The 12,811-nt window shown below is 34.0% G+C and overlaps 1 protein-coding gene across 2 annotated transcripts; it reads right to left on the bottom strand.

The window, feature by feature from the left end:
• Nucleotides 1-3,314: 3,314 nt before the first annotated feature.
• Nucleotides 3,315-11,626, bottom strand: LOC149202595 (DEK domain-containing chromatin-associated protein 1-like). Of its 2 annotated transcripts, none has more exons than XM_089403194.1 (12): nt 11,367-11,626; nt 10,501-11,282; nt 10,343-10,376; nt 9,246-9,328; nt 7,722-7,781; nt 6,620-6,730; nt 6,382-6,462; nt 6,188-6,274; nt 4,558-5,080; nt 4,330-4,433; nt 4,142-4,172; nt 3,315-3,905 (listed from the first exon to the last, which is right to left on the bottom strand). In XM_089403194.1, exons 2-12 carry the CDS (start codon nt 11,029-11,031, stop codon nt 3,727-3,729), a joined length of 1,824 nt encoding a protein of 607 aa, XP_089259320.1. In that variant the 5' UTR covers nt 11,032-11,282; nt 11,367-11,626; the 3' UTR covers nt 3,315-3,726. The 2 variants fall into 2 exon arrangements, with proteins under 2 accessions (XP_089259320.1, XP_089259321.1); XM_089403195.1 differs by having other exon boundaries at nt 10,501-11,109.
• Nucleotides 11,627-12,811: the final 1,185 nt, after the last annotated feature.

Genomic DNA, 12,811 nt, shown 5'->3' with positions numbered 1-12,811 from the left:
TAACGTAGCTTTGACATAAAATGAAGATACAAATATCAATATAACTTAATTTATATATGATTTATCTTTTTAATTTTAAAGTAGCTTTGACATCAATATAACTTAATTTATATACAATTTATCACTTTGACATCAATATAACTTGATTTATATACCATTTATCTTTTTAGTTTTAACGTAGCTTTGAAATAAAATGTAGAGAAGATACAAATATGAATATAACTAAACATCAATATAACTAAACTGTCATTTTGAGTGTATATTTAATTTTATAAATTAAAAACAAAACAGTTTTAGAAGCATGTTTTATAAATTAAAAACAAAACAGTTTTAGAAGCATGTTTTTAAAGAACAATTTACAATATTAGTTTCTTTATAATATATTATTTTTAATTTTTTTATAATATATTAAATAAAAAACAGAAGCAAATTTTAATTTATATATATTAGAAACAAAAAGCAAGGCCAGAACAGCAAAATTTAAAAAACCAACAAACCAAAAAAAATAATATCAGATTTTTAATTTTAAACTACATTTCAACACTTATTATAAAGATACAAATTTCTTATTCAAAAACTCAATTAACAGTGTATCGTCTTCCTGTCCACAAGGTCTTGGAGGCCTAACTCAATTAACAGTGTATCGTCTTCCTGTCCACAAGGTCTTGGAGGCCTAGTTTTGGATAGACATGGCTTTTTTAACAGTGTATCGTCTTCCTGTCCACAAGGTCTTGGAGGCCTAGTTTTGGATAGACAGTAATCCCGTGCTTGGAGAGAAGTAATCCAGATATTTGTTAAGATATTAAATCAAGAGTGGGAAACAAAATTACCCTACCTTTAACTTTCAAATCATTAAATATTTACACTATTCCTCTAGTAATCATTCTTAATCAATTAAATTGAAACATCACAGCAAACCATCAAAAAAAATACCATATTTTTATGATCATTGTTTTATACTTTATAATAATAAGTCAAATATTCAACCTTTATAATAATATAAATCAATTAATATTTGGCGCTGTTTTTCAAGAATCATTCTCAATCCATTACCAAATACCAAACATAAAATCAGGAGATAGATTTAACTTCTCTTCTCAATTTCATAAATGTTGACTATTCCGATTAATATTATTGTTTACTCAAATTCAAAATGTCATTCATTATAATATTTACCAGAACAAATAAAATCACCTATAATCAGCTCAATAAAACTCAGTTATTCATGTTAATAATTTTAAAAATCTTCAGCAGTTTATTTCTTTAGCTTTGAATTTCTTATTTGAAAAATCTGACAGTTGATCGCTTTTGCTTTGAATTTCTTACAGTTTGGATGAAGGACTTGAGAAAGATCAAAGAAGCTTCTCTTCCCTTCTTCCTTTTGCTCTTTTTTTTAGTTTTTCCTCCTTTCCTTCCTTTTTCCACTTATCTATATGCTTTCAATAAACTAAACTAAACTAATGTTAAACCCAACTTGAATGTATGGTGTGTTATGAATGCCCTGTACCCAAGTAAACACTACATCCAGTGCTAATAAACAACATTACACTTAATTTTATCATATGGAAGAAAATATCCAAAAAACTCTACAATGTATACATTGTCGATTGTATCACCAATCAAATAACCACTTGCTCTGTGACCTGGATTAAAGTCGTTTAAGTTGTTAATAATATTTCAGCTCACTGCGAATTTACATGTCAAAAACATGACGTATAGATGTCAACAACTCTGATGCCGGAACAAGAGACGCTTTCTTGAAAGCTTAAATGCTTTTTCGCAGCGAGAAAGAAAATTTTGGGCAGGCACACGTTCATTAAAATGCATTCACAGTTGAATGGATTTTTATCGAGAACACTAAACAGTTCGTAATATGTTTGCAATATAAATAAATATTGCAGAATTGTTCGCTATTATTGTAAATTTTGATTTTAGTAACCTGAATGCATTCAAAGCTCATTACAGGGACATATAATCACAAATTATAGAGTTATGTTTGGGTAGGTAGAGTTTAGCTGTTTAGGTTGGGTGATTGAGCAGAATACTTGTTATCCTCTTCACCCAGGTTCAAATCTTGTGAGTAAACATATTTACACTATAGAACATAGTAACTATATTGCATCTTTAAGCATTAAAGTCTATAACGAGGACTGGACTAATACCTTGCCTTCATCTAATTTTCACCCGAAATGTTACCTTGGATATATATATATATATATATATATATATATATAACCAGCCTAAATCCATAAATCCATATGTTGTGAAATTAGATAATAAAAAATATGCATTTAACAATGATCATAGATCCGAGTTTAATATGCATGTGACTGATACAACTTTAGTGCAGCATCAAATTTCAAACATAATCATGTATACACGTGACTGATACAACTTTAGTGCAACATCAAATTTCAAACATAATCATGTATCACCAAATTACTAACATAGATCGACTAAAATATATCGAATTGCTAAAATAAAAAAACAGTCCGTTTTCAAAATATGCTCTAAAAACAAGATAAATTAGGATCAAACTTTAGAAATTATACGAAAAAACATCAAACAAAGAACGTAGTTTGTTAAGAATGAGGCACCTGTAGCAGGGGAGATTAAAAGTAGCATGAAAATAACAAATAAAAAGCATACACTGGCACAAATGAACAGCTAAATTATAACACCCTGCTCTAAGTCATGCACACGTCTCTAGACAGAACTTCACTCTACATATTATTTCCTGGAATGACCTTGCTTTTATAAAGTCTAATGATAAAAATGTGTATACAGCAGAGAACTGAATTTTTGAAACCAGTTATATAGATCTCTTCTAATTTCACTATCAAATGCGCTATTTGCCAAAAAGAAAATTAGGGTGAAAACTAATTACTTCTTCCCTTAACATCTTTCCCCTCCACGATGGTGATAGTAAATAAATGTGTAACTAACAAAAACCATAGCTGTACACCAAAACAAATGACAATTTCTGCAACAAAAATAACATAAAAGGGCCTAATAATCGAAATGCCTGGAACATCGCTTCATTCCATTAATCAATTATTAAAATCAGACTTTTTATCATACTATTGCCAACAACTTCTTTTGCCAAAAATGAATGTAAATTTACAATACTTGCCTTAAAAAAAACTAAGCATTGCCCCTGCAACACGCAGATATTTGCAAATATTCAATACGCAGTTGGGTTAAAAATATACCTTAAACTAATTAGCAAAGCCCATTTCGGATGCCTGACCAAAAGAAGCCAGCTTCACATTAGGGCTGCTACAGCTACTTAGACTCTGCAGTAACAGAGAATATTGAATATTCAAAAAGCATCTACAATTCAGACCTTTGTAATTATACAATACCAGTCCAAAGACGAATAACAATTGCAAAGACTAAGCTTGAACCTGAAATAAAACTATTTCTCAAGTCTAAACAACCTGTCAGTGTAATAGCTACAATTCAGTAATGGATCTACCAATATAGCCAGCAAGCCAGCATCAACATACTTGAGCTACATGAATTTTATGCCATTATGTGGCATGAATTTCATGTTTAGTGTCCATTTTAATTTACTTCATTCCTTGCACTCTACTGCAACATATCGATAAAATTACAAAAATTGTTAGCATATACAAAGACATCTGTTACAAGATCAAGTGCAGTATATCAAGTTACATGGCACTCTAAACTGGCATCTCACGAGGCAATATGCCAAGTTAAAATCTATTGAGCCTCCACAACTTGACCTGCCAGTTCCTCTAACTCATCCTTTTCAATGTTTTCTTCTGCAGCCATATTGTGATCCTCTTCATCATCTCCCTCTGCTAGCTTGCTCAGTTCTTCTTGGATCATATTTTTCAAATATGCCTTCTTCTCTGAAAAATCAATGTCGAATTTTCCCACTGCAAGAATATACACAGTCACAACTTTGTAGATCAATAGAAACATAATTTAAAAACCATGAAAAACAGTCAAGATATGGCAATGCAACTACAACATAACAAAACAAGCAAAAAACAAAAGCAGTCACCAGATTTGGAGTTAATCAAACTAGAGTGCATGAACGCAAGCAAATTGATAACTAACAAAGCCACAAACAATGTAGAAGGACAAAAGCAAGATTCAATATTAAACATACCCAATTGCTTTAGTATGTCGGTGAATGTTGCCTGCACAACAAAGCATAGTCAGAATACAATGTTGAAAAAAACATATAAATCTTTGGAGAGATAGAAAACAAGAAGTCTTGTACCACCTCTCCAAAAGCAGACCAAAAGCAAAGGGAAGTAAATGGTGAAACTGAAACTGACTAATTAAAAAGCTTACAGTGTTAAAATCTACTCGTTGAAGAATATCAGAGATAGCAGAACGTATATCATCATCTGAAGGATCTGATTTAGTTGATTTCCCTTTAGCTTTGTTTTTGCCCTCTAGATACAATACAAAAACACAATTAATTCTCCTGTGCCATGTCAAGGACTTCAAAAGTTTCTATTTTTTGTTCTTTTGGCAGACGATGTGAACCATAAACACTTTGATTATTCAAGGCCATACCTTTCTCTTTTGTATTAGACTTAGCTACTGAAGCATTTGCCCGCTTCCTGCTCTGTTTCTTGTCATCAGCAACAGGTGTTTTATCCACTTCACTTTTCTCTTTTTTGTTCTTTCTTGAAAACACCTTTGAGCTAGGAGAGCTGTGAGGACTAGAATCTACATTATCACCAGACAAGTCCTTTGCAGTGCTGCCTTTAGGACTCCTCAAGGCTTTTCTTGGAGAAGTTTCTATACCCTTCAATTCTGATTTCTTTTTACCAGCATTATCATTGCTCTTCTTTTTATTAGAACGTTTCTTTGATGATCTTTTTTGACCCTTTTTCTTCTGTCCATAATCTTCATCATCATCTTCCTCTTCCTCTTCCTCAGCTACCTCTTCTTCTACTTTATCCTCTTCTTCTTCTTCTTCACCTCCAGAGGAGTCATTATCATTCTCATTTTCCCCTTCCATATCATCTTCCTCCCCTTCCTCCTCTTCTTCATTTCTTCTTTCTTCTTTAGATACAGCACTCTTTTTCTGTTTCTGTAAGAAGAAAAGCCCAATTGATGGATATAAGCAGATATCTATAACAAATTGACAGTCCAAACACCCCAATATGGAGTGTTTCTCACACCACTCAAGCTAATAATTAAATTGTCAAAATGGTTTAAAAAACTATAGACCAGCAAATGCAGTGGTTAAATGCTATTATATACAAAGCAAGGTAATTAACTGTTTTTACACTTCAAACAAATTATCAATTCAACAAGGGTTCATGGGGAGAAGCAAAGTAAAGCTTGCAGATTAATTCTGTAATGACACAAAATATTCAAAATTTTGCCGTGTAAAGCTTGCAGACAGGTTTGCCTTTAATTTCACAATCACAATATTCAGGTTTTTGCGAAGATTGACCAGCAATCAGGATAGTTTCAGCATTATCCTATCTTACAAGGCATTAAGGATGCACACACTACCAACAGGCTATCAAAAGAACAAGTAGAACAGCCATATAAAGCTGTAATCAAGATTTTGTGTTGCCAATGTGTAGTACATCTCAAAACAAAAGCATTCACAAGGGTTTTGAGTCTTGACCCCAAAAATCAATAAAAATCATAAACAGCTCACGCTCTAAAATATTTTGTTTTCTACAGCAGAAACACAAAGTCAAATTCATAATCACAACTAAAACAGGAAAACCTAGCAACTAGCCCACATCTCATATACAATCAACTCAAAATCTATAACAAAATCATATTCTACAAATTTAACAGTCATATGCAAGCAGCCAAATTTGGGAGTTTCAATATGTATAATATAATAAATGTTTCTTGTGGGAACAATCAAGAAACCTTAAGCTATAAACAAGCAGTGGAACATGATTACATTCTTTCTGATGGACTTTCAAAAACCAAAAAATATATAAATATAACATAAGAATGCAATTTATTAAAACATGAAAATAATCAGTACCAGATTCTGGATACTACTAGCTAGCTTCTGTATGTCTCTAGTAGGCACATACTTCAATAGCAACAATACAATATATTGGCCAAAGGTTTCAAAAAATAACTCAGCATTATTAAGAAAGTTAAGTTTCCTGCTATTTATTCAAAAAAATTGAAAAACCAGAAGACAGAATATATAAATAACCTTGCCAGGACTTTTTCCTGGAGTTCTTCCTCTTGATTTTCCTGGAGTTCCCTTGCTCTTTCTCTTCCTCTTTTTAGCTTTCAGTGTCTATCGCAACAGAACAAGAGAACATAAAAATATGTACATCACATCTATAGAACAAGCAACATTGAAAGATTTGGCTAAAATAAACTCAATCAATAATCAAGGCAAACCTGAACTTTTTCCTCTAGTAGAACATCTGTTGTAACATGAGGGGCTTCCAAAAATTCAATCAATTTTACCACAATCTCTTCCTGCAAATCAGACATAAAACATAAGGGAACAGCACATTGAACTGACTGGACAGTTTAGCATTAACCAAACAAAGGAGTATTACTGAGGCAGTGCAATAATTTGTATAAAATACAGTAAAAACTGCATTACTTGTAACTGCAAGCAAGAGAGTCAAACCTTCTTATTGCTCGTTTTTGCAACATGAATATCCAGCAAATCACACAAGTTCAACAGGTTTTCCTTATTATATTTTTCAAGTTTTTCCTTGACTTTCCCCTTGAGCTTTTCCTGTAATTCACAAAAGAGTCCAAGTCAAGAAACAAAACACTTTCTTCTGTAAGTTACTGCTATAACAGATCAATAAGTTGTGAGCATTTGGCTAGTTCTTTAACAGCAGATTCCTAGTTCAATCATCTCTACGTTAAGCACAAATTAGTCTACACCAAAAGGCCTACTATGGACACCATCCACAAATGTGGGAACCGGCATTAGGTTTCCATGCAAGATTTTCCTAGGGGAAGAAAAACATCCACAAAATTGCAATAATCATAATCATGATAACAAGGCTTGCAGTCCTCTTGCAGTCCTTCACAAGTTCCAGTGAGTTAACATAGCTTGCCAGTCTGACAAGACTGACCAAAACTCTCAATCAAAATGAGCAACTCCATAGTAGTGACTCATCCACCAGACTTCTATGAGAAAACACACTTTTTCCACCATCACTTGTCAATTCAGTTGATTGTAGGTGTTTATTTAATGAAAGCTTAATAGTTTATTACTTTACCCTATGATTATGCATCCATGACCTTTATACTAATAGCTTGTACATTTAAACTTTAAACTATTTGCTATATACTAATCAGACTTTATAGAATTTAGATATATGAAAAAATGTATATTTATTATTTGCATAAAATACTTAAGTTGTGTTACAAAGCTTTCTCTCCCAAGTGTGTTTGTCTAAGTCACTGTTGAGTCCACGTAATATGACTCTAGACACAGTGAAAGAACCCCGCATGCCACTAAATAACACTCTCCCCACTGATACTGAGATGTATTATCTTGCACATTATGCAAGCAATGTCCTAGACTGGTGCAACAAATAGAATGTAATGGTACAAAACTAGCATCTACCTCAGTTACAATTCACAAGTTTGAAAAACCTATTATACACAAACACTTACTCAAAAAACTTCCATGCTAACAAATAAATCTTAAAATCAGAACAAGGAGAATTGTACTGGAATTCACTAACAATGCAGAAGATGAAAGGGAATACCTCATTGTCACCCCACACATAACCTGAAAACTGCAAGATGTTATTTTTTAAATGAAAAGCCTGCATACACAAAATCCAATGTACGTCATTAGAAACTGACCATGTCCCCATAATTAGTAAATCTAGAGATCAAAATAAAGACAGAAGGCCAATTCCAATGAAATTACCTGCAGGGAAGGATGAAAATTTCATTGGTTTTAAAAAGCCCATGTCAACACACTAAGCTAGTTCACAATGCACGTTGCCAACTAAATGACTCAATGAAACTAAAAACCTTTCAAAAACTGAAGTAGCCAGAATAGACATGGGTGAACCCATCAATTTATTTCAACTCTACAGAAGTCCATACATTACTAAAAATCACCGTTAATACCCAGCAATGTTGTCATATTGTATTACAGTACGGGCTCTATTTGGATGAGACATTTTTCCATACCTGCAGCTTGATTTGTACATTTTAAATTTCTAGTCCATTATTGACATGGACTTGCATGGCAAGTTCAAAGATTTTCAACAAAATGTCCAATCCCACAACAAAATGTAGAATCCCCTTCCAAATGCTCATCACTTACAGACATTTTTTCTATTTTTGTCTATTTTTGAAATTTTGTATGCATGGCACTCACAATCAGATTGATATTTTTGTCTGTGGATGCCATGTGACTGCACTGACAATGAGAAACTGATTATATCAAATATTGCAACATTAACAAGATCTGGTAGATATACAAACATCCCAAACAGGGAAGAATCCGTCAACATAAATTCTTTATTTCTCGAATTTGTTCTTTATTTGATAGATGAGTACACAATTTATTAGTCATATTTGCCCAATCTAAATGCTAACATATCGACAATTTCAGGAGCTACAGTATGTATTTCAGGCTAAATGCTTGCAAAATCCTACATTCCAAATCCCATATAATACAAATTGGATGATAGCAAGCAAATTTCTTGCCACCCCACATCTATAAATCATAAGAACTTTCAGCATGCTGGAACTAGTGATAAAAACTCCTAATATCATTTTATTGTGATCGCAAGCTAGATGTCATCAATATATAATCAGTTTAAGTAGAAGCATGAACTCAAGAATGTCTGTAAATATTTTTCTCACCAAACTAGGTAAAAATAAACAAAAGGAATTAAGAAAACCAGTGAATTGCAACATGAAAACCAAGGAAATTTTTTACTTCTAACAGCTAGTACAGTAATCACACTTGTATCATTGGTAAGACCCAAGTTAGGAACCTTCGAGTGGGAACAGATGTGGCCAGGTGCAAGTCCTGGATGATTTGAAGAGCAAAAAATTGCTCCTCATTGCACAGCTGCTTATAGCCAAAGGACAGCAGTAAGCAGCATTTCAAGAAGAAGAAATGAAGACAGATAATCAAAGACTAAAAAAATTGCTGGCTCTTGGTTTGTAATAGATAGTGTTAAAAAAGTACTATGATAGTAAGTAAATTGCACGATATTAACAAGAAATTGTGAGTAGTCATGTGCATCCAAAATAACTCCACTTACTTTTCCACGCTTCCCATAAAGAACCGCATGAAGAAGTCTCACATTTTCATCAGCTCTACTCCTTTTGGATAGTTTGTATACCACTGAAAATTTAAACAAAATAATTTATCATCAGACATCAAAAGCATAACTTTAAAAAGATTAAGTATAACATGCAACCATAAGTTTAAAAAGTTAAGTATATCATGTACCCATAACTTTAAAAGTTGAAATCTAACAGGAAACCATAACTTTAAAAAAAAAAAAAAGGTCAAAGTATAACATGCACCCATAACTTTAAAAAGTTGAAAACTAAAATATAACCGTAACTTCAAAAAAGTTTTATAAAATCTACACCATTCACTAGCATATAAGAGAAATCTCTTTACAACTTTAAACCACTAGTCTACCATAGCAAAGTGATAATATTTTTTCCAAAGGAAAACCTTGCAGGAAACTCAGGGCTGCTGCCTCACATTTTTGGATGGCATGAATATTAAACCTATCAGTATAAACTAAGACAATACCTCACCAATGGGATTCAATCCAAACACCTGCCAGCATGATACTAGCCAAAAGCCCAGCAACATTGGCAGCAATCGATTAACATAGCAACTTGATCTTTAAAACCAAGCACTCATGCAGCATATAATGAAGCATATAACGCTTCATTGTCAAACATCAACTGATGCATCAGACACTAGAAAACATGTGCAACAGTGGTTGGAAGATGCACGTCTTGGACAAAATAATGAGAAAGCGCTTAAAGTCAATCAGCAATGAAATCGCCATGAGCAACGTTACTGCTGAGTGCATATAAAACTAACACTTTATATGTGTATACATCTACACATATAAGCTACAAACATGAGAAAATACAAGAGAAAACCAACGTTGCATGATACAAAAAGAAGCAGAAGCAAAAACAAATGAAGCAGCTACTACTCCAGCATGTGCAACTTGCACAGCAGAAAAATAGTTCGACACTTTTCATTTTTAAGAAGACAAATTTCAGGCTTAAACAGGTTTCTAACGAAAAAACAACACGCTTTATAACGCCCATACTAGATAATTTAGGGTTTAAAAAAGTCCTTTAAAAAACTAGTATACGGTTTTACCATTTGGGATGTCTTTAAGCAGCGTCCCTCTGCCCTGCGCCACAGGAAACGGGCAACAAACAGTTTAGAATTTAATCTTAATTAACTTAGAAAGAATAAAAAAAGTAATAGGCATCAAATTACTCATTCCAAGCAACATGATGAAAACGCGATCCGACCTTTTCAATGGTGAACTCTTTAACGTTTTCCTTTTCGTTCGACGCAACGAAGCGCTCGATCGTCTTTCTTTCCCTGGAGGGACGATCGAGAGTAGGAGTAGAAAGCTCCCTGATTTTCCGCTTCTTTGATTCTTTTGGTGTTTCTTCTTGTCCTTGTTTACTCTCTCTTTCATCTTCAACAGCTTTAGATTTCTTCGCATCGGTTGAAACACGTCCCCTACCTCGTTTCTTCGGCACCTTTCCTTCGCTCTTTTCATCTGCCTTTATTTTCTCTTCGCCACCATCCCCAGCACTCGTATCTTCGTCATTCCCGTTATCTTCCGCTCCCTTAACAGCATCTTCTTTCACAGCTTTCGCATTCGTCTCTCCTTCTGGCTCGCTAGCTTCTTCTAGAACTCTTTCAGTTTCAGTTCCATTGCCCTTAAATGGTTGTGATTCCGTCACAGCTACATCCTGCACCTCCGTGGGTACTTCAACCTTCCCGTTAGCAGACGATTCTGGAACGGCAGACTCTACGCCCACCTCAGCCATCTCCGTTAGTGTTCGAAGCTTCTAGCTTCTAGAATCAAGCTCTTCAGGAACCCAAATATCAAGGCAGGAGTGCTGAACCTGCGACTCCAAAGACTTCCCTGACTTCAATATAAAGAAAACCAAGTTTCTTTGAACTAAAACCCCGAGTGTCCCAAAACCCTAAGTGTTTGTTCGCTCATAAAACCCTCGATAAAAACCCTCCGCTGCCAAGCTCGTAGCAACACGAACGCAAACTTCCCATTATCCTCCACCTAAAATGCCCTATGTATCCTCAGCCATTACCGGAAATAAAAAAATCATAAAAACCTTTAAATAAACCCGGACAAGTTTCGAACCTGGGCCTTTCCCGTCGAAAAGACTATCCTTTGAACACTCTCCGCGGCCCGAGTAAGGCTATTGCGCAGTCCAGCTCGCTCAATTTAAGGTCACGATCTCAACTATCCAGAAACGCCCGCTCCGCGTAACCCTGCACTCCTTGACGGTGTGAATTTCCCCCCTTTCCCTCCCTCGAGGTTGGCCTTTTCTGAAATTATTTCGGATTTCAAGCGCGGATTCCAACACAATTAAATGAGGGCGGGGAGAAGCTTCAGCGTTTGAAATTCAGCATACTTAAATCGCTTAACGCTCGTTCACCTCCGGTAAGAGCTTAGGACATCTTCGGTCAACGAGATTCCACCGAAGTATTTTGCGCCGTCCGATTTGCAATCGCACGGAGCGTCTGGTTAGTTTGAGAAACAACAGGCGGTGATTTTGTGAATTATCTGCGATCGACGGCCCAGGAACCTCTGCTAAATTGACGGTCCACACGCGGATCGATGATGTGGCACCTAAGAAGAAGAGATGCTAATGTCACTGTTGTATCATTTGGCCGAAGGGACCGCTCCAATCCCTTTTTCAATTCTATTTTCTTGAAGCTCGAGTTTTTGTGCTTATTTGGCATCTATTTTCTTCACCTTGAGGTCTGGCACGTGGAAGTAGGATGTTCCTTTTATTTACAGATTTTTTAAATAGTCTGAAAGTATTAAAATTGATTAATTTAAATAAAAATTAAAATTTATTGATATTTTTTAAATTATAAATTTAAGTTATTTAATGCGTAAAGTTTAAGGGTTTTGGGTAATTTTTTAAGTGTTAATCTATTTATATATTTTAAATTGTATTTTAAATAATAATAAAATCATAATTTTGTTAAAAAAATTATTTTCAAATTCTTTTCATCTATGGGTTAAATTAGGCCTAAATTAAATGATTGGCGAATATTTATAAGAGTCAATCCTAATAAACATCGAAGCACTCTCTTGTCCATGTTTTGTGGCTATCTATAATATCCACTTTGTCGGGGCTCAACATTGTAAAAAATTGGTCTTGAAACTCTGAAAGAGACCATCTCATTTCCCACTTAATGGGAAATGATTTCTCTCAATATTGTTACTAATTATAAAGATAATTAATAAATAACTTAAATATATATGTATTTGAGAAAACATGGAACAACATTTTTATCCATGAATATTTACCATAACTTTCTTAGCGTGTAAATATACTTTGTTACAATATCATGGCCAATACTATCACTTATCAATACCACATGCCCAAAAAACCATAACTCATTTCATATTACATTTATTCATATGACATTTTTTTAATTAATAAATTTAAGTAAAAGATAAAAAAAGACATAACTACTTTGGAGATAAATCTCACCCGTGATTTGTGTATACTACCAGCATAGATCCATCTTAAATATGGGCATGAGCCGATAGGGATCCAATTTCTTCAC

The sequence above is a fragment of the Pinus tabuliformis genome, chromosome 2_1 (genome assembly GCF_031772625.1).
Source record: "Pinus tabuliformis cultivar Carrire ecotype Pingquan chromosome 2_1, CPIR1, whole genome shotgun sequence".
Classification (NCBI taxonomy): domain Eukaryota; kingdom Viridiplantae; phylum Streptophyta; class Pinopsida; order Pinales; family Pinaceae; genus Pinus; species Pinus tabuliformis.
The sequence above is the reverse complement of the archived record's forward strand: the minus strand, read 5'-3'. Positions and strand labels throughout refer to the sequence as shown.

What these genes read in the sequence shown, in the direction of transcription:
- LOC149202595 (XM_089403194.1), bottom strand. Translation starts at nt 11,031, where the DNA reads ATGGCTGAGGTGGGCGTAGAGTCTGCCGTTCCAGAATCGTCTGCTAAC. An exon ending in GCTTAAAGACATCCCAAATG is followed by an intron (nt 9,329 to 10,342) that starts GTAAAACCGTAT and finishes TTAAATTTTCAG; the next exon opens with TGGTATACAAACTATCCAAA. An exon ending in GTCTAATACAAAAGAGAAAG is followed by an intron (nt 4,434 to 4,557) that starts GTATGGCCTTGA and finishes TATTGTATCTAG; the next exon opens with AGGGCAAAAACAAAGCTAAA.